This window comes from Prunus dulcis, chromosome 7 (genome assembly GCF_902201215.1).
Source record: "Prunus dulcis chromosome 7, ALMONDv2, whole genome shotgun sequence".
NCBI classification, from domain to species: Eukaryota; Viridiplantae; Streptophyta; class Magnoliopsida; order Rosales; family Rosaceae; genus Prunus; species Prunus dulcis.
The window spans coordinates 12,782,493-12,805,158 of NC_047656.1; the positions used below are offsets into that span (position 1 = coordinate 12,782,493).

The window sequence follows — 22,666 nt, forward strand, 5'->3', positions numbered from 1 at the left end:
TTATTTTCGTAAGCGGCATTAAAGGGAAAATAAAAGTTGTTAGCATAACCTTTTGTTGAACTCAAAACCTTGAAAATTGTCACACTTAAGGGACGCGACAGTAATTTGTGAACGAGTCGCCAGTTTAATGAGTGTTGCATTCACGTTTCTATATGATCAACAACATAGCCACCTACCTGCCTCCTATTTCTAAGAAGATCCAAAATCCAAGCCGCCAAATTCTCATCCGTGGACTCAAGACTTTGTTTCCATGTTGGACAGTCAAACCATCACTATCTCACCATATTTGGCGCAGAGAGAGAGAGAGATAGAGAGAGAGAGAGAGAGAGAGAGGCTGCTGCATGCATTAAGAATAAGCACTGTCACTCATGAAGCTCTTTCCTCTTCCTCTATTTATAGCTAAACAACACTCCTTTCACATGTGTGTGTTGTGAGAGTGAGAGAGTGAGAGAGTGAGAGAGTGAGAGAGTGAGCTCTTTCTAAATTGCAATACAATGAGGGTGTTACAAAATCTACTAGTGACTCTACTCAGTACTTATGTTTTAGCTACGTTGGCTCAAGAAACAACTCAGGATGGTTTCGATGCTAGGAAGGTACGTTCCAGACGATAAATTTTCCATTGCTTTCGTCACTTGTCAGACTTTCAATCAAGATCGTATGCTTATTCCTATGTGATATGACCTAATTAACAGTTTTAATTGGTAGTATAACATAACATGTAAGATTGTCTCACAAGAAAATACTTTTGCAAATTACATTGTTATTGACAAAGTGACGTGGCATTGTGTACTGTAACAGCCTTACATTGTGTACATGGGAGAACTCCCAGGAGCTGAAACTTCCGCCATGGCCAGACACCATAACCTGCTAGTGCAAGCAATCGGAGAGTAATGGCCAGTTTCTTCCTACCATTGGTTTTCAAAGTTTTTGTATACATTTGTAGTTTAATCTCGTCGGTAACAGTGAGCTCTGAGCAGTGTTTATTTCCAAAGGTCATCAATACATCCCAGCGAGACAAATATTATACTTGACCAATAATTTGCTTTTATATTTCAGTGAAAAAATAGCCAGAGCATCAAGAATTCATAGCTATGGAAGGACCTTCAATGGGTTCGCGGCAAGATTGTTGCCACATGAAGCAAAGGCACTAGCAGGTGCATAGAAAAAGAAAATAAATAAATTCACACACATGCCCTCGAGCGCGTGCACATACACACATATATATATACACACACACGCGTACGTACTTGCCTTGGTAGAATTCTAATTACCAGAATTTTAGACACTTGCTTTTGATCTTTATGATTTTTCATTAATTTGTAGAGGACGATAGTGTTGTATCAGTGTTTCCAAACACTATGCGTCAACTACATACAACAAGGTCATGGGATTTCCTAGATCTGCCAATAAAATTAAAGAAAGGGAACGCTCAAATACAGAGCAATATCGTAGTGGGTGTTTTGGATACAGGTTGGTAAAATCTGTCACTCTTATTGCAGGACAACAGTGAAGCAAAGAAATTGATGACCCTTTTATTCTCTGTGAATTGTAGGAATTTACTTGGATGGTCCCAGTTTCAATGATACAGGTTATGGGCCTCCCCCATCTAAATGGAAAGGCAAATGTGTCAAGGGTGACAACTTCAAAGGCTGCAACAAGTATGTCTCTCTCTCACACACACAACATAATTTCATTGCAAGTTTGGGTTTTGTGCCTAAGATCAAATAGTACAAGCATATGTGAAATTAATCTATGAACAGTCTCATAAATTTAATGATTGATGAGAACTTTGACTTTTTGCCCTTTCTTGTGCAGCAAGGTAATTGGTGCCAAATATTTTAATCTGGACTCCAACCATCCTTGGTCAGGCAAATTAAGTCCAGTCGACGATGAAGGCCATGGCACTCACACTGCCTCCACCATTGCTGGTATACCCGTCCAAGGAGCCAGTGTATATGGCATTGCGAAAGGGACTGCACGAGGTGGTGCGCCCCTGTCGCGTATTGCTGTGTACAAAGTGTGCTGGCCCTTTACTGGCTGCAGTGACATCGATATGCTGGCCGCGTTCGATGAAGCCATTGCTGATGGAGTGGACTTGATATCCATCTCCATAGGCGGTCCCTCGAGGAGTTTCTGGGAAGATCCTATTGCCATTGGATCATTTCATGCCATGAAAAAAGGGATTTTTGTTTCATGCTCAGCTGGGAATGATGGGCCTAGTGAAGGCACTGTCCAGAATGTAGCACCATGGGTTACCACAGTGGCTGCTAATACAATTGATAGGGAGCTAAAGACAGTAATCAAGTTGGGTAATGGGAAGAGATTTTCTGTAAGTCTCTCTCCTCTCTCAGAATAGAGAATTATATGATTATATCATGCAGTCTCAGTTAACTGCATTGTTCGTTTATTGGTAGGGGAATGCACTCAATACCTACACATTAAAGAAACAAATGTACCCTCTTACAAGTGGAACGCTGGCATCCAACAAGAGTGAAAACAGCTATGGAAATGCAAGGTCTGTATTTCAGCAAAATTATTGTGTTCATACAAGTCCGTCACATGTGACATTCCTCTCACAATTTGTATGTGGGACGACCTATCGTTATATATACGAGATGATCTACATACATATTGTGAGAAGGACAACACACATATGCTGGGCTTATACAAATAAATAAATAAAAAACTTTGAATATTTGTTAGAACTTTGACAAATGCATTTGGATAATAATATCCTAATGATAAATTAATTTGGAGATGATGGCAGTGCTTGTGATAGTTCTACTTTAAACGCGGACAAGGTGAAGGGAAGGATTGTGTACTGCCTAGGGTCTAGTGGCCAGGATTTCACCATCCAAAGGTTGCGGGGTGCCGGAACTCTCATGACACAATATGAATTGGAAGATTACGCCTATTCTCCGGTGATCCCCGGTACCGGTATCCTTGTCAAGGATGGGATCAAGATTGATCAGTATATTAACTCTACCAAGTATGATCTTTGTGCAGCTTACTAAGAACTGTGTTTTTTTTTTCCTTTCAATTTTAAAAGGTTTCTTATCATGAGGAACTGTTTTTATTGAACACTAAGCTGCTTTATGGCTTGGTATGAACTAATTACAGGAACCCTATGGCTGTCATATACAAAACAAGAACCGTCAAAACTCCAGACGCCCCCAACATTGCTTCTTTCTCAGCCAGAGGACCTCAACGGATAACCCCCAATATCCTCAAGGTACATAAGATGATGAAAATCTCTCTCTCTCTCTCTCTCTCTCTCTCTCTCTCCACAACAATTAGGTACTAAATTTTCATGTACAGCCTGATATTTCAGCACCAGGGATAAACATATTAGCGGCGTATTCACGTCTGGCATCCATATCTGGTGACCCAGAAGACAAGCGGTTCAGTTTGTTCAATATGATGTCTGGTACATCCATGGCTTGCCCTCATGTAACCGCTGCCGCCGCTTATGTCAAGTCCTTCCACCCAGACTGGTCACCCGCTGCCATCAAGTCCGCTCTCATGACAACCGGTTAGTCTCCCCAAACCACACTTCATGAAAATCAAGTTCATCAAACAACGACTTAACCAATCTTTTCACTCCCTCTGATTTAGCCACGCCAATTAATACCCGAGTTGGAGGCAGCACACTAGGAACAGGGGCAGGACAAGTAGACCCGAAAAAGGCAGCGCATCCCGGGCTCATCTATGACATCACAGTGGACGACTATATCAGCTTCTTGTGCAAGCAAGGCTACAACAGCACCAACATTGGCATACTTGGAGGAAAAAAGAACGTTAGCTGCTCTGACTATAAGCCTCCTCGAGGCACAGACGGCCTCAACTATCCAAGCATGCATTTACATCAACAAGCAAATGACACTCCAGTTAAAGCTGTCTTCTATAGAAGAGTAACGAACGTAGGGTATGGTAGCTCAGTGTACAAAGTAAATCTGATTATGCCAAAGTTCTTTTCTATAACAGTCACACCAAGTACCTTGAAATTCACTCGGTCGCATCAGAAGAGGTCTTTTAAGGTTGTGGTGAGTGGTGGCACACCAACTGCTGGGGTGCCTGTGTCTGCTGTACTTGAGTGGGGTGATCATAAACACAGTGTTAGGAGCCTGATCACACTGTACAAGGATCCCAGTTAGGTTTCTTTAACCAACATTTTCTTTTCTTTTTCCTATTAGTTTCCATTTGTCCCCTGTAAATAAACATTTGGTTATCATGCGACTGTTTCTTGCGATTTCAGATACGTATACTGTCCATATGCATGTTAACAGTTAGGATCCATCCATCAAATTAACCTACGCTTGGCATTGGCAGGGAATTGCTACGGCAACCAACTATACTGTCACCGAGAAGAACGTAATTTTGCCAAAGAATTTAAGAAATAATTTCCTGTGTGAGATTAGACAGAATTGCATAAGGCACGAAGGAACTGGATTAATTAACCAGCATCTCAAACTCAGTTCTATTGATTTCCTGCAAGACGTATTTGCAACTCACATCACAAACTTATAAAACAACTGTCAAAATTAAATTTCGGGTTCTTACCTTCACTCCTCTGCTGAGTGCTGCTGCCCCTAGGCGTAGCAGAAAATGCAAGACAGGTTTGTTAAGACAGCATTCATTTCCTCATTATGATTCCCAGTGATCAGGCATTCTTGAAAATTATGCATTCTCAAACTACCACAACCATTTGCTTCTCAATAATTTGATAATGAAAAGCTACCCGTACATATTGACAGGCAGTACAAAATTTCCAGTTTCCGTCCACACCTTGAAACAACATATAAAAAAGTAAAAGTGAAGGCCTTAAAGATGTACCTAAATTATAGGCACACATCTTTTCTGTCAATGACTCAATAACCTTCTATAATTAAGGTCAGGTGATCTGCTCTTGACTCAATCTCCAAGAAGTCCTTAAAATAAAAGGACTTGCATGAAAACCAGGAGAGAATCTCTTAACCTGCACTTGGGTTTTAAAGCTCAACAGTGAGCCCGACACTGCCGGCCTTGAAGATTCTTTAGCTTTGTGAGTTTCTTCCTCCTCTTTCTCGCCTCAGCTGCAGCAATTGCATCCGCCAGTTTCCTGTTAGGGTAGATGATTGGTTCACTATTCTTCTCTGGCAAGGCAGAGAACATATGAAAAGATTTTTCAGTTGTTGCGGTGTAATCTGACTCAAACCCATTCTCATGCTTGATACTAGATGCAACTCTTTCATGGTTTGCTGATGCAGGAGTAAGGAGTATCTCCTTAGGACCATTTTCCTTAGGATAAGGTCCTGTATGCTGATCGGCTCCATCCAGAGGAAACTGAGCTGGCGTTTCATTAAGATCATTTGAAAGTCTGGCTTCCATCGAGCCAGAAGCTTCTGCTTTTAATCTAATAGGGAAAGAGCAATGGTGGTTGTCTAACTGTGCAACAGTTCTTGAAGATGAACTAGCACTGTACTGGTTATTAAAAGAAGTTTCTTCTTGTTTATTGTTCAGGCACAAGGAGGACTGGGGTTGGAGTCCATTCCCATTATCAAAATGAGGGATGAACCAAGGGCACGGAAATACATATAAAGGAGTTCTTGTTCCATTATTGGTCAAGGGGTTTTCTTGTTCATGAGAAGAATCAGCTGTACCATTAGCTGGCAAAGGGATATTTGATGGAATGGCCATCGGATTTTGTGATACATGTTGCAATTGAATGGAATTTGAAGACTGAATGATAGAAGGCCAAAAAACTGGTGTAAATGGTGGACGGTTAAACAAGAATAATGGGGAATTACTAGGTGAAGAAGGAGGTATCTGCATCTGCACATAGGCTGACATATTTTCACCTGGTGTTTCCTCCACCTCTGCCTTTATCACCTTAGCCATCTGCAAAATGAGAGAGCATGTCAAGCATTAGAGATTTTATTAAGGTTAAACATCTCTTCAATGTCAGGCATATCTTACCTGAACTTTCAAGTGCTTATTTGTTTTCTCCAAAGACTGATACTCCTTTAAGGCCAACTCCTTTTTCTTCTCATTTAAAAAGCCACCAAAAATGTGAATAAAGTTAGCATTGTCATGATGAGAGAGAGAGAGAGAGAGAGAGAGAGAGAGAGAGAGAGAGAGAGAGAGAAGAGTTGAAAGAAAAGCAAGTTTATAAGAAATAATTGGGGACTAATGCCTACCTTTTTTAAATTTTCATTCTCCAATGCCAGATCAGCAGCTTTTCTGGTTAACTCCTCACACAGAGCCTGTAGAACAAGGAAAGATGCATAATTTGCTAAAGTCTAAATGTCCGATGGCCAAGAATGCAATCTGCACTGGACACATACCATGCAATTTGAGAATAACAAACACAACTCATGAAGATCTATTGTTTTAAAAAAGGAAAAGATAAAAAGTGACAAAAAATAATGCACTTGTGACTCATTTAATTTAGTACCTCAGTGACACATGGTGCATGTCATATTATGGTTAGGATAGTCATTACATGAACAGCAACTATCCAATATGTTATTTTACAAAAGCACATATACACACATTCATATCATTTAGTTATTCCTGAGACTGCAAAATGCAAGGAGGCCCTCAATTGTGATAAATGATTAGTATAGGACGGGAGAATAACCACCACATTTCTCCAGGATCCCAAAGCAGAAATTTTTTGATGAACCCAAAGCAGAAATTTACTCAATACCCTAAAGCCCCAAAAAAAAAAAAAAAGACAAAAAATAATCTCTGGATCCTAGGACAGGAGTAGATACATTACGGAAGCACAAAAAATGGTTTTGTATAACATAACTGGTATAACCTAATTACCGAACAGAAGCTTGTATTATAGGGAATTGAACCCATACTCCTGTTGCCTGTAGTGTCAAAATGCTTTCACAATTTTCCAAGCCATAAAATAGCAATAACTATCTAGCAGAACATTGTTCTCGGTGTTGACCATTTGATAAAATGAAGACACAATGACGTCAACAGACTTGAATTAAATACAAGGAACAAATGCAACCTTTACCATATTGAGGTATATATGAAGAAAATATTGATAGTCATAAAATTTCCTCCCCATCCCTCTTAAACACTCCCAGAAAAAGGAAAAAAAAAAAATTTGATATGCAATAAGTAGAGTAACATCAGCTTACCTGCCTCCGACGAATTGTCTGCCTGGCTGACTCTCTGTTGGCCAATATTCTGCGTATTCTCCGCTCTTCCTTCTCCTCCTGAACAAGGTAAACATTAATTAAAACTAGAAAAGAAAAAGTAGTCACAGAACATCACTTTAGCGGGAAGAAGTTTAAAAGCTCAGTACCTCAGTTAAATTCCGCCTTGACTTGCTGCAACTGAATGATGGGTAACTTGTAGTGCAAATTGGACTTAACTTTGTTACTTCAGCATCATGCTCAGCCTTCACAATCTCATTGCTCAGAACCTGCTCGGTCTTCAGCAGTTCCGTTACTACATTTGTGCAAACCGTTTCACATTGCCGCAGACCTGTTACTGCTTGGTCCTGCTATATCAAAAATAAAAATAAAATAAAATAAATCATTAAGTCCTGCAGAAAATAGTGTGATTTGGTGACAGAGCCCATTTTATTTGGGAGATTGGATAGCATAAGTTTTTAGTACATTTGTCGATAAACTTATTTTGGACTGGAGTATTGACATCACCGTTTAACAGACTAACACACCCTCCGCTGTTGTAAATTTGGCGTACTTCACATAATTTTACTCAAATATCATTGGACTGGCTAACCATGTTTGGACAAATCCTAATGGTGATGTAATTTGCATACTTGAAAAAGGATTCTAGCCGAACCAGCCATGGACTCGGCCCCATTACCATGTACATCGTTTGTCTCCTATCCTGACGTTAATATCATTAAATTCTGGTCATATATGCATTCAAATGGTTACATTTATATCAATGTTTAAAATTTCTTGTCTCGTTGCTTGGATTGGGTGGAGTCAGAAACATTGTCATGGGGATTCAAGCTTAAATAGCCATAAGTTTAAAGAAAAACATAATAAACTCATCTAATAACACAAAATTCTTTGTATTGATTCATAAATCATTAGAAATCTTGTTGGAATCTTATAAACTACAATATTCATAATTTGACATTTTTAAAAAGTCACCAATAAACAACTCATTACATACAATAAGCCAAAAAGAAAATAAGTATAAATAAACTGCATAGCCAAGCCAAGGTGTTTACTCAAAAGAAAATTGATAAATGTTCACTTGTTTGGTTTTGCACATGGACTAGAAGGGTCAAAACTAAGGATATAATATATAAAAATCAAAATACATATATGAATTATGACCAAATTTGAAAGTTGAGAAGGGTCAAGTGACACTCCTGAGAAGGGTGAGCTTACTTTGAAAACATTTTACGTTTTTTGAACTTAGAATCAATGCTTAAAACTAAATGGTGACAATGTTATTACCCAATTCCAAAGTTGTTTACTTTATTTTCTCCGAAACAACCCCAAATGGGTAAGGAGCCATTCCTCCGCCAATAAGTCCATTGTTTGTTTCATAAAGCATTCACTCAGCCGAATCTTTGAATTTATCCCATTCAAGTAAAATTACTCATTTTGGCCAATCCCACCATTTTATTTCTTCTGCTACTCTTTTCTTTCATTATCCAACAAATAAAAAGTCTCTTTTTAAAATGGATACATAAAATATCTCGATAATCATATAAATATAATGACAATAACAGTGCTAAAATTAAAAAAACCATTCACAGAAACAAACCTGAGGAAGATCCGGACAGGTGGGAACAGGGTCAACCGGGTTCAAACATAAATGACCCGGAGGAGACTCGCTCTTGACTCGCTTCTTGGCCCGCTTCCCTTTCAGCCCCCAATTCCCCGCGGATTCAGCGCCGCTACTCTCCCGCATCGCCAAATGCGCCAAATCCGCGAGCGCCTCCGCCGCCTCGAGCTCCTCCTTCACCATCCGATCCGCCGCGCTGCCAAACCTATCCACCGAAACGCCCGTCGCAGAGCCAGACGAAGACGACGACGGCGAAGCCGCCGCCGTGGAGGCAGCCGAGCTCGAAAACGACCTTCGTTCGGAAGAAACCATGGCTCCTGCCGCTCAGGAAACAAACACAGAGCAAGTGTTTGTGTATTTGAGCGTGAGAAAGTTGTGTGTACTTGGTTTATTTCTTCAGCACGCGGTAAGCTAGTCAAGCGCGACAGAAAGACAGAGAGAGAGGGTTACTGGTTCGAAAGCAAAGAGCACAGGGTTGTGAGAGAGTGCCACTTGTCAAGCCACCTCAGGCCACGACGTCTTCGCTAAATCGACCTCCATATATCTCCGCACGCCACGTTTCACTCCGTAGCCGATTGTGCTCGTGTGGCCTCGCACGTGGGAGGAGGGGGGGGGGGTGCCGCACAAGTGGCTTTGGGGACGCTCTCCACGTGGATTTCTTTGTTCTCTTGCGCTTTCTCGATGCGGTTAATTTTGGTGGCGCGCTGGATACGTGGAGGTCGGTGGAGCCAGAAGGTGAGTTTTTTTTAACCGCGCGATGAAGACAGAGATTTTACTGCTTGAGTAGACAGCTGAACTGAAGTGGTAAGGTACGGTTACAGCTGTGACCGGTGGGTCGCACTGGTTGCTGTTGTGTTGTGCTGAGCTGACAACCTTTTTCAAATCTAGGGTTAATTTGGTGAAAAGTACTGTCGGGCTTTGGGCTAACATTAAGTTTCCTCAAGTATTGGGGATATTTCGGTACTCATTGGCCCAACCCCAACCCAATTGCAGTGTCCAAAGGAAATTTCTTCATTTTTTTCTCTGTTTTTCCAGTTAATCTATGTTCCTTTCTATCTTTTAGTTAGAGCGAATGTGATTGTCACTCTCTGTTTTTCCAGTTAATCTATGTTCCTTTCTATCTTTTAGTTAGAGCGAATGTGATAGTCACTCTGCATCCGAATTCGAATACTCCTCTCCGTGGTTTAGACTAAGATAAATATATTTTATATATATACAAATGTAGATTGGATTAAATTAATGTGATCTCCACTCCGCCTTTTTTTTCTTGTGCAGTAACTTGAATGTGGATTAATGTACATACATTGGCTACATTTTCAAATGTAGTTTTTCATTGGCTCTGACAAGATCACGGGTTGCATATATAAACGTGAAATATTGCTTCTTCATTTTTTTAAACCTGAATTTTACTTCAGCAGATGATCCTGTGTATGCTTTATAACTTCTGTTACTGAACGAAATCCATATTTCCCAAGACCATTTACACATACCATGAGCTAGCAGCAGCACTAAATTTTTAAACAAAAAAACACGGCTTAGTTCTAAAAAGAAGAGCATTTGTGAATCCGATAGTAAGTTGAAGCAGTGGGCTTCTACTAGGGAAATTTTCAAACTTCACCCGGCTCACCTAGATTCCACTTTCACTATAGTGGACCAAACACAACCAGCGGGCAGTAAGAAGATAATGCAATAACCATTCTAAAAAGTTGAGTTGACAGGAAGCTGATGAGATATGTAATTATTTACATTCTCTAAAATATCCATTAGGCAAGGTGAACAGAACTGATTATGATCATCATGATCATGATAAGCGCAGTTTAATCACCAGAGGTCTTATCGCCATTATTGACGTCTGAGGTGGAATTCGACGTTGGTGATGGGAGACCAGGGAACCTCCTGTAGTAGGATGGTGTGGGGGGAGACCTTGGAGAGTTAACAAACTCCAGGGCCTGCATTCTCAGCTCTACTGGGTAATCAGCAACACAACCAATTCTCGGGCCAGCTCCTGTTGACCACTTGAGCGATAGCTGGTGCCCCAGTTGGTATGATTTCGCTGATGAGTTCCTGGAGTTGATCCTCTGCAATATCTTATTCTTAGGCACCTCAGCTCTTGGACTATGCAGACCACCAGATAAAGTCCTTTTGTAATCAGGTTTCGCTTCTGTTTGGCGAAGTTCAGTGGATTCTGGGGACTGGGATTTCTCTGTCTCCAATTCTTCTGGAACCTCAGGTTTAGGAGCTTCAATGTTGGTTGACAGTTTAAATGTAGTCCCACCATTATACTTCCCTTCATCATAGCCATCAGATTCGTCACTTGGCTTGCGTATCTGGAGAACAAAATAGTTGAGACATACCATTAGCAAAAGGCATCTTAACGCATCAAATACGTTTTAAATGTAGTCCCGTCATTATACTTGCTCATCAAGGTTTTGACCAATCCAGGGTTCAACTGAGGTACATTGATTTTGTTTTCTAGGTTGCTATTTTATCATAAAAACTCTACAGAATCACATATATGCACGAGTACCTGAACTTTATCAAGGTTCACTCCGTTTTCCTTGAAAAAGGATAATAAGGTATCAAGCCTGTCATCTGTTGGCCGGTAATGACCGCTATATGCAGAGATGGACTGAAAAGTGAAAGCATAAGGATCAGATACTATAAATCAACATACTGTATCAGAACTTTGCCTTACAAAATCTTGCTTGTGGTTGAGGTTGTGGATGTAATTCTTTTATGTTTGATTAGAGATTGAACATGGCCACTGTAAAAGTTTACCTTCAAAACTCCATGCTCTACCTCAAGCCTTCCAGCAGCTATTGTTGCTCCTCCAGCCAAGAAGCTAGAATGATGGAAAACACCTTTCTTTTTCTGGAAACAATAAACAATGTATTAGTTGTTTCGGATAACAACAGCGAATTCAAATACGGGAATTTAGTCAAACAAAGAAGAAAGGTCTTATGTTGTTCAACTCTTACTTCACCAGCATACAGTTTCTTAGAGGTGCTCATAACAAATATCCACTTAGCTCCTGGCGATCCGTCCTTTGTATCGAGAAGCTCTCGAGTTTGTGAGTGAACAATTAGCCCTTCAGCAACATCATATTCATAATGCACCCTCTCTTGCTAAATTCATCAACGGCGGCAGAAAAGGGGTTAAAATAAAGAACATCAAGTTTCATAAAATCATGTATCAAAATTTACTTGATAACTATATTGAATTGATTCATAGAAGCACGTACAGGTCCAAGATATTTGATGCATTGTTGTCGAAGCTTTGATCTGCTACATTCTTTGAGATCAAGCTCTTTTCCATCTCCTACATCCAACCTGCAAAGAAAAAAGTTAGAAACAAAAACCAAAAATCGAACATTAATCGAGGAAAAAGATGGAGAATACAAGTGTGCATGAGATTGAGAGGGAACATGAGAGTGGGGAGGAGTAACAAAAGTAAAAACTAAAACTAAAAACTGAAATCTATTTGAAATTATTTTCACTTTTGTTACTCCTCCCTCCCATCATCCCCTCTCATCCTCTCTCTCAATCTAATCATCCATCACATTCTCACTTTCATTTTCCTCTGTACTCTAGCACAAAAAATGAAAACTAAAAACTAAAATTGAAATGGTTATCAAATGGGCCCTAAGCGAGTAATCAAATGCTTCAACCTTTTTATTTTTATTTTTTTTTCTTTTTAATCCCTTTTATTTTAGCCAATTAGCATCTAGTGAGGAAAAAATATGGTAATTTTACTTACCAGTAAAAAAATGGCTGACCAGCATCCGCTTTACTCCACTCTTCATAATAGACATGCAAGCTATGCCCATACCTATGCCTTGGATCAATCTACACACCCACCCAAAGTGCAATTCAGTAAATACAAAGACAACCAAATGATAAACAAGAATTAAATATACACACACAAAAAATTCAAAATTTTTTTATTTATGAAAAATAATTACAGCTTCAATCCAATGCTGAAAAGCCAATTTCTGTGCTTTGGCGTCTTTGGAGAGTCCCTTGCCCACCTGCCCAAAAGTCCAAAATTTCACACAACACTATTACACACTCTCTCTCTCTCATTTCATAACCAAAATTCAACACAGAGAAATTACCCACAATTTCTTTTTCTTTTCTGATCCAAACCCATAAATTAAAATTTAATTTCCCCACCCAAAAAAAAAAAAAATGGTACCTTGGAAGCATTCTTGCCGACACGGTTCCACTTTGAAGTCACAGATTCAGTCGTATTGTTATCAAAGAATGAAATCGTGGTGCGATTCAATCTCCAAGAGTCTATCGCTTGCCACCTTCAATTCATAAATACCCCTCATTTTTCAGTTAATTTCCAAAAAATAAAAAAATTAATAATATTTGAGTGTGTGGTGCTTGTCCTTGAGAACGCTGAACAGTTGGAAAGAAAATAAATAAATAAAAGCGAAAGCACAGAGATTTGGTATACTCTCACCAGTACTCTTCCGCCACGACGGCTGTGTCAGCTAACCTACGCCGGGTGCGGTAACTCCGGTACACCTTCTGAACCTTCACAGCGGCCGTCGACACGGACCACCCGCCCGTCGGCGCGTCCGTCTCACTCGCCATCATCCCGCCTTTAGTCAACGGAACCACTTCGTTGCATGAGGCGTCGCATTTGGGGTCAACGGCGGGCATTTCGGAGCCCGGGAAGTTGCGAGAACCGAGGTCGCTGAGAGAGAAAGAAGAGAATGGAGGCTTGTCGAAGGTCGGGAGCGACTGAGTCTGAGTTTCCACCTCCATTTTGATAAAAGAGACAGAGTTGGGAAAATATTTATTGATTTTTGGATGGGGTTTGTTTTACCGGGAAACCTACCTGTCAACTTTTTAATTCATTTCTGGATTTTTTGGGAAGGAGATTATTTGCGTGCTACTCGCCTCGAGTACAGATTGGGCAGCGTACTCGCTTCAGTGACTGGGCTGAGCTGCTGCTGCTGAGAGTGAGACCAAACAGAGGACGCTTCCCATGAATTTATAGGGGAATGAAAAATGATGAGACAAGCAGAGAATGAGTATCTCGGAGTGAATCACGTGCTTCGCATTCTGTTTCTGCATTTCCATTTTTCTTTTTTCTTTTTTTCTTTTTTCCACTGCAAAAGATATTTTGACATGTGGAATGGTGCTACACCATGTAAAGAAAGATGGCACTGGACTGACGGGACCCCAAAAACAATTAAAAACAATCTTATTTGTAATTCAATTCTTTCTTTCTGCGAAATTGCTTCCTTTTTCTTTTTTTTAAGATTTCATTTGCAGTTTTTTTTTTTTTTTTTTTTTGGGTCAACTGGCAATTCATTAAATTAATTTGTAGCATTGGTGCAGTTGATGTGTCCACATTAGAGATTTTGTTTTCTTCAAATTCTAAATTTGGTTGTACGTATAGCCTTTTGGGTTCGTACATGGGATACCAAAAATGTATTCAAGACTTCAAATGTGTACTAAGAATCTTGGACCAATTAAAAAAGCCAAAATATTAGACTTGTATTGTGAAATTGATTGACTATGAGAGTAGTTGGCCAACCTATTAAGGAGAGGTGCATACCTTTTTCTCTTAGGAAAATTCTTTAGAGATGTTGAAATATGCTATTCTGCCAGTATTTACCGTGTAACTCACCGCGTATTTGACTAAATGAGACTTTGTCCATCATGAATCTAGGTGAATTAGTAATATTTAAATTATAAAGGCATTTGATTGTTTATTTTTGAACTTTTAACTTTTCAAATATTCCTCATTCTCTAAAAACTTTATAGCTCCTTCCGACTTTCTACAATTAACTAGGGTAACTTACTCGTGCTCTACTTTCTTTCTGATACTTAATACTCACTTTCACACCGAAGCTTTTTAAATATCTCGAGCTGGTACGAAATGCATACCTAAATGCTCCAATTTATGGATGGAGAATTCATCCATCCAACCAACAATATTTTATTATACTTGACAATCAGTGCACACCAAGGTCTCTCGTTTTTACTGTTGTAGATCATCCACACTCCAAAAGGAGTCAATCACTTTTTCTTTGCACTTAAATGGGGACAAAAAAACATTCAAAACAACTCAAATAGCAAGTCAAACTTCAAGTGGGTGGGGGTATTTTAGGAATTTTAAAAAATATAAAACAGGAAGAAAAAAAACTTGATTATATACTTTGTTTAACTGGATTTTTTCTGAGACAAAAGGTGATAAAATTTTATTAAATCAATATGAATAAGAAGTACAAAGGACACATATTGTAATGAAGTCATCCAAATAACAATATGGTAGACATGGGTAAAATTTTCTTAGTGACGTGAGTCAGCTGAAAAGTTGAAATGATTTGGAGAAAATCACTATTGAAAATAATTTTTCTATAACTCCTTTCAACCGCAATAATTTCCTCAAATCTAGCCCAATGACTTCAAGAACTAAAACTAGCAGCTAACCGGCATGACTCTCCTAGAGAAACTAAGAACACTCAGCAAACTCAACTAAGTTTCTGGAATCATAAGGGAAAACAAACATAGAAAACTCATAGAGTTTCTGAAAATTATTGAACATACTAAATTAAATTTAAAAACTTAAAATAACACTAGAAAAAGAAAAATCAACCGCCTAATCTTCTTTCGGAACATGACAAGAGGACGTTATCTAGTTACTCCAGGACCTCAACGCATTAGTGAGTAGTGGACATACCAAGACCACGTCGCAACACCTCAAAGAAGAGCCTTGCAAGAGTAGGCACAACCAAAGCCAACCCGGATTTAAGATAATAAATCTGCCAAAAAAAGATTATATCGACAAAAATTCACCTAAAGCTGAAAATTACAGAAAATCCGACGAAACCCCCAAATCAAAAGCTTTCTCTCTCTCTTAACAACTAAAGTTTGTCTCTATAGCGTTTATATAAACTTTTTAACCACAAAAAATAGAGAATATAATTTTATTACATTCGGAAAAGGAAAAAAAAAACTATGATATGGACCGTGAAAAATCTTAGGATAAAAATTAGTATTTGTTTGACTGATTGCAGACAAAGAAAAATGCGTTGGATGGGGAAATGTAAAATTTCCACAAGATATTAAAGATGCTTTCGAACTGTGACATGACACACAAATTGGCCAAATAAAATGACACTTGCACATACGATGTTGCGAGAATTTGAATATTGATATTTTTCTAAATAAATAAATAACATGGCATCTTTAAAAAATAAAATAAAATATTAGGTAGAAAGAATTACATGGCATCTTTCATTAATTTCCATTTGTGGATTTTTTTTTAATTTTTTTTTTTTTGTCTGTTCTAGAATCTGTTGTGTAGTGAGTCTTGGTAGTAGTAAACCATCTGCAGCAAACTAGAGCTTTAGAAGTTACGCGCCTCACGTTGCGACGGGGGGAAGACCAATCTGGGCCCACTATCGTCGGAGCCCACATCCATCTGTGCGTTTGTCGTACGCGCGTATATGGCAAGGCCACCTCAACGGTATCACACTGTCGTCGTCTTTATTTTATTAAAAGACTTTCGACGACGATTTTTAATTAAAAACGGCAGACAAAGTCGTCAAACGACTCAAAATCCAACACTCCCTGCCCATGGTTTTCGGGGGTGTGCTTCTGGGTCTCTTCGTCTTCGTCTTCGTCTTCGTCCTTATATCGATTTTCGCCAAAGACTTTCACTTTTGGTCAAATTTGACCACAAATTTAAGAAGACAATAGGAAAAAGCTAAAATCTTAAGATCAAGCACATGAAGTTGACCACGGAAAACTTGGCATGCATGATGGTTCACGGTGGTTCGTTGAAATTGTGGTAAAGAAAAACATAGGTGATATATAGGCAATGTCTGCACTCAAGGCGAGTGAAGACTATTGTCCGTGCTCACCCTTTTCATTTTGATGCTCTATTGAGTAAGGTACGAAATTATTTGATAAAAATCTTTTATGAATGGCACATTGGGACAAAGTGTTGTGACGTATAATGAATTAAGTCGATTAAGTCTCAAATAGTTTCGACATTTTTATTGCGATTTGGTAAAAAAAAAAAAAATTACATAGGGGAGAAGCTTCCCCTTAGTGCTAAAAATTGATACATGTGTGTCTCAAAATGAGCCACTTTAAATGGACCAAATATGGGCTCACATTACATGTGTAGTTTCTCCCGAAAAGTTGAAAAAGGTATTTTCTATAATGTCTAAATTCCAGGTGCTTCTTCTCATGTGGATATAGATGTCACGCCACTTCTACAGTGCGCCAAGTCCACCAAGGCCTTTTTGTTTTCAGATATTTGTCATTTACCAATGACCAAGGTACCCCATCTTAAGCTAAAGTGTGATCAAAAGTTTTGGCCACCCCCAACTAGAAATGGGGTTTGTTTTTTGTTTGAGTTTGTCTATTATTATCTGGAACAATGACCTAATAATAACTTCATTCATAATTAACTTGCCTAATTTTGATTATTTTTTAATATAAAGAACTTGTAACTGTTGTTTGATTGTAGGAAAGACAATACTTAAACCCGCATCTATTACAGTCATGTAATTTGTGTTTAATATGCGGCCAACATCTTTTGACCACGAGTTGTTTATGATTAACACGAATAAGTGGCTTATGATGAGATTTTATAGTAGTGTATATTAGAAGGTCCTAGATTTTCAATACTTCTTCATATTAACCTATATTAATCTTATGTAACTTGCTCAAAACACAAGGTAAACGAAGACCATCTAAATCTTATCTGCTCATTGCCATTGACCTAATATTAATATGCAATATAGTGATTGGTCAATGTGGTGTGCTGCTTTTGTTATAACTTTTAACGTCCGTTGTCTGTTCTTGCATTGCACCCCCACATAATCAATTGATATATCTCTGAAAATAACTAGACATTCCTTTAAACAAATATATAAATACATGTTTTTTTGGTACTATTTTTGAAAGTTTATTCCCCCATATTATTAATGGGCCATTCTTGTACGGGATCTGGATAATAATAAAGCAAAAGGCTGAAGTGGAAAGCACAATGGGTCTCCATTCAATCAAATTATTGTCATACATAATCCGTTAACCCAATCATGGTTTTTAAAATTTAAGAATTTTTTTTTTATCACACTCGGCTTATTTCCGAGTATCATTTTTGTCTTTCGACTCATTTTTGAGTTATTTTGGTCCTCCAATTCTTGCATGTTTTCCAATTAAAACCCATGCGAGAATTAGAGGACCAAAATAACTCAAAAGCAAATTAAAGGATCAAATTAAAACTCGAGTAACAATGTGGGTTCATCGTCCTTGTTTGATTTAATGATTTGCAATGCATGTAGACGACTGCACTTATTCTATAGCACAATAATTATTGGTCCAAAATGTTGTTGTGCCCTAATTAATCATATGATGTCAAAATTGTACGACCCACAAACCTTGTCGTGCCCACTTAACAGTAAACTTTCCATTGCTGCAAATAAAAAGTGTTGGTAGGTAGACCTTAAATTAATTGTTACATGTTTTCGTGGCCAAAAAGCCAGACCATGCATGCACTCACAAAATTAATTTGTCACATTTGGTTAGGTAAGACTATAATTTTATATTTCCAAAATTCCTCTTCACGTGAATACGTACGACGTGCTTATCCTCTCTGTCTCTATAATTTATTATCGTAAGTAATTTTTTTATGATTATAATGTACAACTGCTACACCTTACGCAGAAGTGGACATGAAAAAAGAAGAAGAAGACAGAGAAAGAAAGGGATAGAAATGGCAGACTATCACTATTTTTTTCTGGGTCCATGCAATTCATTCGGTTTATTTTTGTGGGGTTGTTCTCAAAAGAGAGCGACTCAGTAATCAACTACAAGCGTAAAACCAGGCAAGTCTGTGCTGTATTTCCTGTATTTTAGTCATGAGAGAAAACTTTGCTGTTAATGTTTACAATAATTTTGTGCCAAATCTGACGTCTTTTTATGCATTTATTAGTAGAAAAGAAACCTACCTACTCCAACCAACACATGGACGTGAGTAAATCCTAAACTCGTAGAATTATTTAGATTTATCCATGCACTTGAGATTTTATGTTCGTATTTCTTAATATCGCTTGAATTCAGAAATCTTCAATACACTTATACACTTGAAAATTTAAGCTTGTGACATTTAAGTTCTCAAATACGTGTCTAGTAGAGTTGGCCTGCTCTGCTACCATTCATTCTAACTGTGTATTCCTTTTTACTTATTTTTTAATAACAAAAATTTCTCTATAAGATTGCACCAATGAGCTTCGAATTCATGACCAATCAAACAACAATAATATAAAGGGCCCTTATAATCTCGGGCCGACCTTTAACCCCAGGGACGGTCCCATGGCCCAGGTAAGTTTTTTTGTTGTCCCAATAGCCCATCAAATCGAGCTGATGCGTGCCCAAATATGCTTGAATGATGCTGTTGGGCCTATGGTGTGGCCTGCCCATTTTCAAGAAATAGAATTTCAATACCAAGAGTATCATTGTGGTATACTCTATGGCTGCCCCGATCTCTTAGACTACAGAAGTTCAAGAGATTGTGGCCACTCACCGTTGGATGTAACATCCAACGGTTCAAAAAGTTTCTTAAAAAGAGTTCAAGAGTGAGTGAACTGTTGAATTTATATTCAACGGTGAGTGACCATAAATCTCTTGGACCCCTGTAGTCCAAGAGATCGGGACTGTACTCTATGGTGAGAATTGTGACGTCTCTGTGAAAGTTTCAAGAAATTATGAGCACTACATTCCAAGAGTATATTGTAACTTTGCATGAAACTCCATGGCCCTTGCCAAGAAATACTCTTGGACTAGGCATCATTGTGAAACATATGAGTTGGTCTCCGTAAAAGTTTCAAGTATTGTAACTTTGCATGAAACTCCATGGCCCTTGCCAAGAAATACTCTTGGATTAGGCATCATTGTGAAACATATGAGTTGGTCTCCGTAAAAGTTTCAAGAAATTATGAGCACTACATTCCAAGAGTATATTGTAACTTTCCATGAAACTCCATGGCCCTTGCCAAGAAATACTCTTGGACTAGGCATCATTGTGAAACATATGAGTTGGTCTCCGTAAAAATTTCATGAAATTATGAGCACTACACTCCAAGAGTATTTCGTAACTTTCCATGAAACTCCATGGCCCTTGCCAATAAATAATCTTGGACAGGGCATCATTGTCACTGATCCACTGATCCAAACACAAAAAAATTGAACTTTTCTTGACAATCTTGGGAGTAAAGCAAGAGAAAGAGAGGATGGGGGAAATGGAGCATCATGGTATCACAGTATTAGGGTCAAGTAGCAGTGAGGAAGATCAAGATGAGCTGAAGAATTACGAAGAATCTGTAGCAACTATGCGAAAGCGCCTAAACGAGCAGAGAAAAGAAATTCAGACAAGAAGAAGTGGCAGAAAAGCCCGGTATGCATATATAGAGTTCCTCCCAGCCTCAATGGAATCAGTCCTACTCCAGAAACCATTGAGCCTTAAATGGTTTCCGTTGGACCTTACCACCGCGGCAAGGACGAGTTACTCGAATTTGAAAGTTACAAATTACAGTTTCTTAATTTGCTCCTTTCTAGAGAAACGAACGGAAGAAGGCATGATCTGCTGTCAGAATACTATAAAGCCATGAAAAAGTTGGAGGAGAGCACGAGAAGCTGCTATTCGGAGTCGATCCCCATGTCAAGCCCTGACTTTGTTGAAATGATGGTGCTTGATGGGTGCTTTATCATTGAGCTTTTTCGACGTATGAGTGCGGATGAAGATGATCACCCCATCTTAACAAGGCTATGGTTGATTCCAATTCTTACTAGAGACCTCCTCAAGCTTCAAAACCAACTCCCTTTCTTTGTCCTCGAAAAGCTTTTCGAGATCTCCAACTTCAGAACTGAGCATTCTCTAACCTTGCTTGCGCTTGAGTTCTTCAACCATACATTGCCTAGGCCTAGCGAAGTCCTGAAGAGGGCAAGCAAGCTTAGGGGGGCCAAGCACTTGCTTGACTTGTTTCACCTAAGCTTTCTTCCCCCATTTCCACATGAACCGCCACGGAAGAAGTCAATATTCCAACGTACATCAGATGTACTATCCGAAGCTACCTTCAAGACATTGATTTGGTTCTGTACGTTATTCATTTCCTCAACTCCACATGATGATCATGACGCTGATCAAAATTACCGCCCATCCTCGGAGTCAATCCAATGTACCACACAACTAAGACCATCCGGGATCAAGTTTAGGCCACGCAAAGTTGCCGAGAGCTTCTTAGATATTAATTTCAGAAATGGGGTACTCCAAATCCCACCTATAACCATCAATGACCTCACCATTGCTGTCTTTATCAATTGTATGGCCTTTGAACGGTGCCATCAGTACACATCTCAGCTCTTCACCACTTATATTGCCTTCGTGAGCTGTCTTATCAATTCGACTAGGGACGTCACACTCCTTTGTGCAGATGGGATAATCACTGGCTTCTCGCAGAATGATCAGAATGTAGCTGAGCTGTTCACAAAGTTAGGGGAGAAAGTTGTGTTCAACATAAGAAAATGCTACCTCTCCACTCAATTCAGAGATGTGGAAGCCTATTACAGCAGCCATTGGGCTACCTTTATGCGAACCTATTTTAGCAAGCCATGGTCGTTCATCTCTGTTTTCTCTGCCTTCATCCTTCTTGTCCTCACTGGGGCCCAAACTGCTATGGCTATCTTGAGCTACATTAACAGAAGATCATGAAAATATATATATATATATATATGATGGTGCAAGTTTCAGTGTTTCCCTAGATTTGAGCCTCTTGAATGTTTGTATAGTGTAGTGCCTACCTATCTCCCCTGTTCTTCAAATAAGTTCCTATTTCCCCTGTTCTTGCATAATTAGCAATTCATACCCACATGATTTTCAATATTCATAACACAATTTCATTGAATTCTTTGGTTTGCTGTTGCCAACTATGACTTTGAGGATGCAAATATTAAATCCCCCAATTAACCAGAGGAATTTGGATTTGGGTTTTTGGCCTCTTCCTTCACCTGATCAGTGTTGGGGGGAAGAAGAAGAAGAACCTTGTCATCGATGAGACCCAAAAAAACTCCGTGACACCTTCATCAAATGAACCCATTATTACAAGTTGAACAATTCTTTTCACTGAACACACACCTATAGCTCACTCTGTAACTCATTCAGAGTTGATTTGGGGAAGAAGAAGGCGGCTAGGGGTTAAAGGTGGGCTCAGAACGATATGGATTGCCAGCCCACTTTAGCATGGCTGATTTAAGGACAAGCCTAATCCAACCTGAATTTTTTTAATTTTTATATCAATTGAAAAATTAAAATATTATGAGACTTAGCATATGTAAGTTAGGCTAATTGACCAGGTCAATTTGTTCACCCCTTGCACCATTGCACCCTAGATCGTTCCTCCTTCCTTTAGATAAGAGTAGTCCTCTTGAATACAAGACAAATTTCTAACATTATCGGGTATAGACAATCATGCATCCATCTTTCTCTTTAATTACGTAATGGTACAGATAAACATATAGTTGTACAATAGAAGTTGCATATAAAAAAATTTCCCTTTAACCAGAGAGGTATAGCTCAATTAGTTGACCTCTTGTACCTCCATCCATGTGGGTAGAGGTTTGAAAACCCCAGGCACCCATTAAATCAATATTCGTGTAAACCACTTGTACTTAAAAAGAAAAAAAGTTTCCCTTGAATATCTTTGTTTAGATATTGGGCCACTTTGTAATTTATAAAATAATTGAAATGGACCAGTTTGTTTGCTTGTGGACTAGAAGCCCGCCATTACACCATAGAAAATATAAATGGGCCTACAGTTGCTTAAGCCGGCCTGAACCTGAATCTTCAGCTACCA

General features: G+C 38.9%; 3 protein-coding genes and 1 pseudogene across 6 annotated transcripts; 2 read left to right on the forward strand and 2 right to left on the reverse strand.

Moving 5' to 3' along the window:
• The first annotated feature begins 494 nt into the window (after window positions 1-494).
• LOC117635400 (subtilisin-like protease SBT4.15) lies at window positions 495-4,154 on the forward strand. Its single transcript, XM_034369727.1, has 11 exons — window positions 495-593; window positions 799-887; window positions 1,057-1,154; window positions 1,324-1,470; window positions 1,553-1,658; window positions 1,816-2,329; window positions 2,415-2,515; window positions 2,768-2,989; window positions 3,121-3,232; window positions 3,319-3,532; window positions 3,616-4,154. The coding sequence occupies exons 1-11, from the start codon at window positions 495-497 to the stop codon at window positions 4,152-4,154; spliced, it is 2,241 nt and encodes a 746-aa protein (XP_034225618.1).
• A 463-nt stretch (window positions 4,155-4,617) lies between these two features.
• LOC117633668 lies at window positions 4,618-9,293 on the reverse strand. 2 transcript variants are annotated; one of them, XM_034367341.1, is made up of 6 exons: window positions 8,758-9,293; window positions 7,307-7,507; window positions 7,140-7,217; window positions 6,177-6,242; window positions 5,956-6,021; window positions 4,618-5,877 (listed from the first exon to the last, which is right to left on the reverse strand). In XM_034367341.1, exons 1-6 carry the CDS (start codon window positions 9,088-9,090, stop codon window positions 4,996-4,998), a joined length of 1,626 nt encoding a protein of 541 aa, XP_034223232.1. In that variant the 5' UTR covers window positions 9,091-9,293; the 3' UTR covers window positions 4,618-4,995. The 2 variants fall into 2 exon arrangements, with proteins under 2 accessions (XP_034223232.1, XP_034223233.1); XM_034367342.1 differs by having other exon boundaries at window positions 4,668-5,877; window positions 7,307-7,504.
• Window positions 9,294-10,270: 977 nt separating this feature from the next.
• Window positions 10,271-13,824, reverse strand: LOC117633669 (IQ domain-containing protein IQM3-like). 3 transcript variants are annotated; one of them, XM_034367344.1, is made up of 9 exons: window positions 13,246-13,824; window positions 12,973-13,087; window positions 12,740-12,805; window positions 12,535-12,623; window positions 12,020-12,107; window positions 11,757-11,903; window positions 11,557-11,649; window positions 11,306-11,407; window positions 10,271-11,105 (listed from the first exon to the last, which is right to left on the reverse strand). In XM_034367344.1, the coding sequence occupies exons 1-9, from the start codon at window positions 13,551-13,553 to the stop codon at window positions 10,596-10,598; spliced, it is 1,518 nt and encodes a 505-aa protein (XP_034223235.1). In that variant the 5' UTR covers window positions 13,554-13,824; the 3' UTR covers window positions 10,271-10,595. The 3 variants fall into 3 exon arrangements, with proteins under 3 accessions (XP_034223235.1, XP_034223234.1, XP_034223236.1); XM_034367343.1 differs by having other exon boundaries at window positions 11,751-11,903; window positions 13,246-13,773; XM_034367345.1 differs by lacking the exon at window positions 12,740-12,805 and having other exon boundaries at window positions 11,751-11,903; window positions 13,246-13,773.
• Window positions 13,825-19,966: 6,142 nt separating this feature from the next.
• On the forward strand, window positions 19,967-21,570 carry LOC117634943 (annotated as a pseudogene).
• Window positions 21,571-22,666: the final 1,096 nt, after the last annotated feature.